General features: G+C 37.3%; 1 protein-coding gene across 1 annotated transcript; it reads right to left on the minus strand.

Annotated features, from left to right (window-relative positions):
- Positions 1-811: 811 nt before the first annotated feature.
- On the minus strand, positions 812-1,309 carry LOC140815496 (uncharacterized). Its single transcript, XM_073174588.1, has one exon. The coding sequence runs from the start codon at positions 1,307-1,309 to the stop codon at positions 812-814; it is 498 nt and encodes a 165-aa protein (XP_073030689.1).
- Between the last annotated feature and the right edge of the window lie 363 nt (positions 1,310-1,672).

Consider the following 1,672-nt stretch of genomic DNA (forward strand, 5'->3'; position numbering starts at 1 on the left):
AAAAGTTTGGAAGCGTGCCTTTACGTTTAGAATGTTCGAATATTCAATCGTCAATTTGGGTTACGAAGAGGCGCGAACGGGCGACGAACCACCTTGAATTTTGCTCTCAAAATTTTCGAAAATTGTGTGTGTGGTGAGTGTAATTTTCGGTCAAAGTGAGTCTTTAAAAGCCTAGGGTTATAGTTTTATAATTTAGTATTTTTGTTGATAAAAGAGTTTAGATTTTAGAGTTTTTAGGACTCTAGTTTTGAAAATAATTAGGCCCATTAATCCTAGTTAAATTAGGCCAAATAATATCCATTTGAATATAAAATAAAAGTTTACAAAAATCGTTTTAAAAAATAATAACTTTCAGTTCCACGAAAATCCTTCATTTGACTAAAATCGGCTTCTCGGATAAAATAAGGCTCGACTCATCAAATAATTATCAAAAAATATTTTCATCTTGGTCGTCCATGGTCTCCTTTCCCCAGCCTAATATCGAATATCCGGACAAAATTCTTAATTTCATGAAATCATGCAATTTAAACATTTAATCATATAACAAATATCATTTAAGCATTTAAAATCAATTAAATAAAATAAATGATCAATTTAAATAATTTGCATGCATACGGTTTACGTTGACTGATTTTTGGACGTTTCAAATCATCCCCCCTTAAATAAAATTTCGTCCTCGAAATCATGACTTACCGAACAACTCCGGATAGGGACTCTTTATCTCAGTCTCACTCTCCCAAGTGGCTTCTTCATTCGAGTGGTTCAGCCATTTGACTTTGACCATTTTTATCACATTGTTCCGCAGACTTCTCTATTGTCTGCCCGAAATTTGAGTAGGCCTCTCCTCATAAGACAGGTTTGGTTTAAGACGCAGTGGCTCAAAATTTAGTACATGTATGAGATTCGACATGTACTTGCGGAGCATTGATACGTGGAAGACATTGTGAACCCCTGCGAGATTAGGTGGCAACGCCCCTCGATATGCTAATGCTCCCAATATGTTGAGTATCTCAAATGGTCCGATGAATCTCGAACTGAGTTTTCCTTTCTTGACCAATCTCATTACACCATTCATCGGTGCTATTTTTAAAAATTCATGGTCACCTCTTACAAACTCGAGATCTTGTCTTCTTTTATTAGTGTAGGTCTTCTGTCGGCTCTGAGCAGTCTTCATCTTGTCTCGGATCTTAGCGACTAAATCCGTTGTGTGCTGAACAATTTCAGGACCCATCGTAGCTCTTTCTCCTACTTCATCCCAATGAATGAGTGATCTACATTTCCTTCCATAGAGTTCCTTGTATGTAGCCATTCCTATGATGACTGATAACTACTGTTATAGGTGAAATCTATTGGAATTAGCTTCGGTTTCCAACTCCCTTGGAAATCGATCACGCAAGCTCGGAGTAGATCCTTTAGAATCTGTATGACTCTCTCAGACTGACCATTTGTTTGTGGATGAAATGATGTGTTGAATAGTAGCTTGGTCTCCAAGGCTGCATGTAAACTCATCCAGAAAGATGAAGTGAATCGTCTATCTCTGTCCGACACTATGGAAACTTGAATTCCATGCAGTTTGACTATCTCTCAGATATATAGCTCTGCATACTGCGTCATGGAGAAAGTCGTCTTCATTGATAGGAAATGTGCTGACTTAGTAAGACGATCCACTATT

Source organism: Primulina eburnea, chromosome 15, assembly GCF_022965805.1.
Source record: "Primulina eburnea isolate SZY01 chromosome 15, ASM2296580v1, whole genome shotgun sequence".
Lineage (NCBI taxonomy): Eukaryota > Viridiplantae > Streptophyta > Magnoliopsida > Lamiales > Gesneriaceae > Primulina > Primulina eburnea.

Coding starts and splice junctions, on each gene's coding strand:
- LOC140815496 (XM_073174588.1), bottom strand. CDS start 1,309: ATGGCTACATACAAGGAACTCTATGGAAGGAAATGTAGATCACTCATT.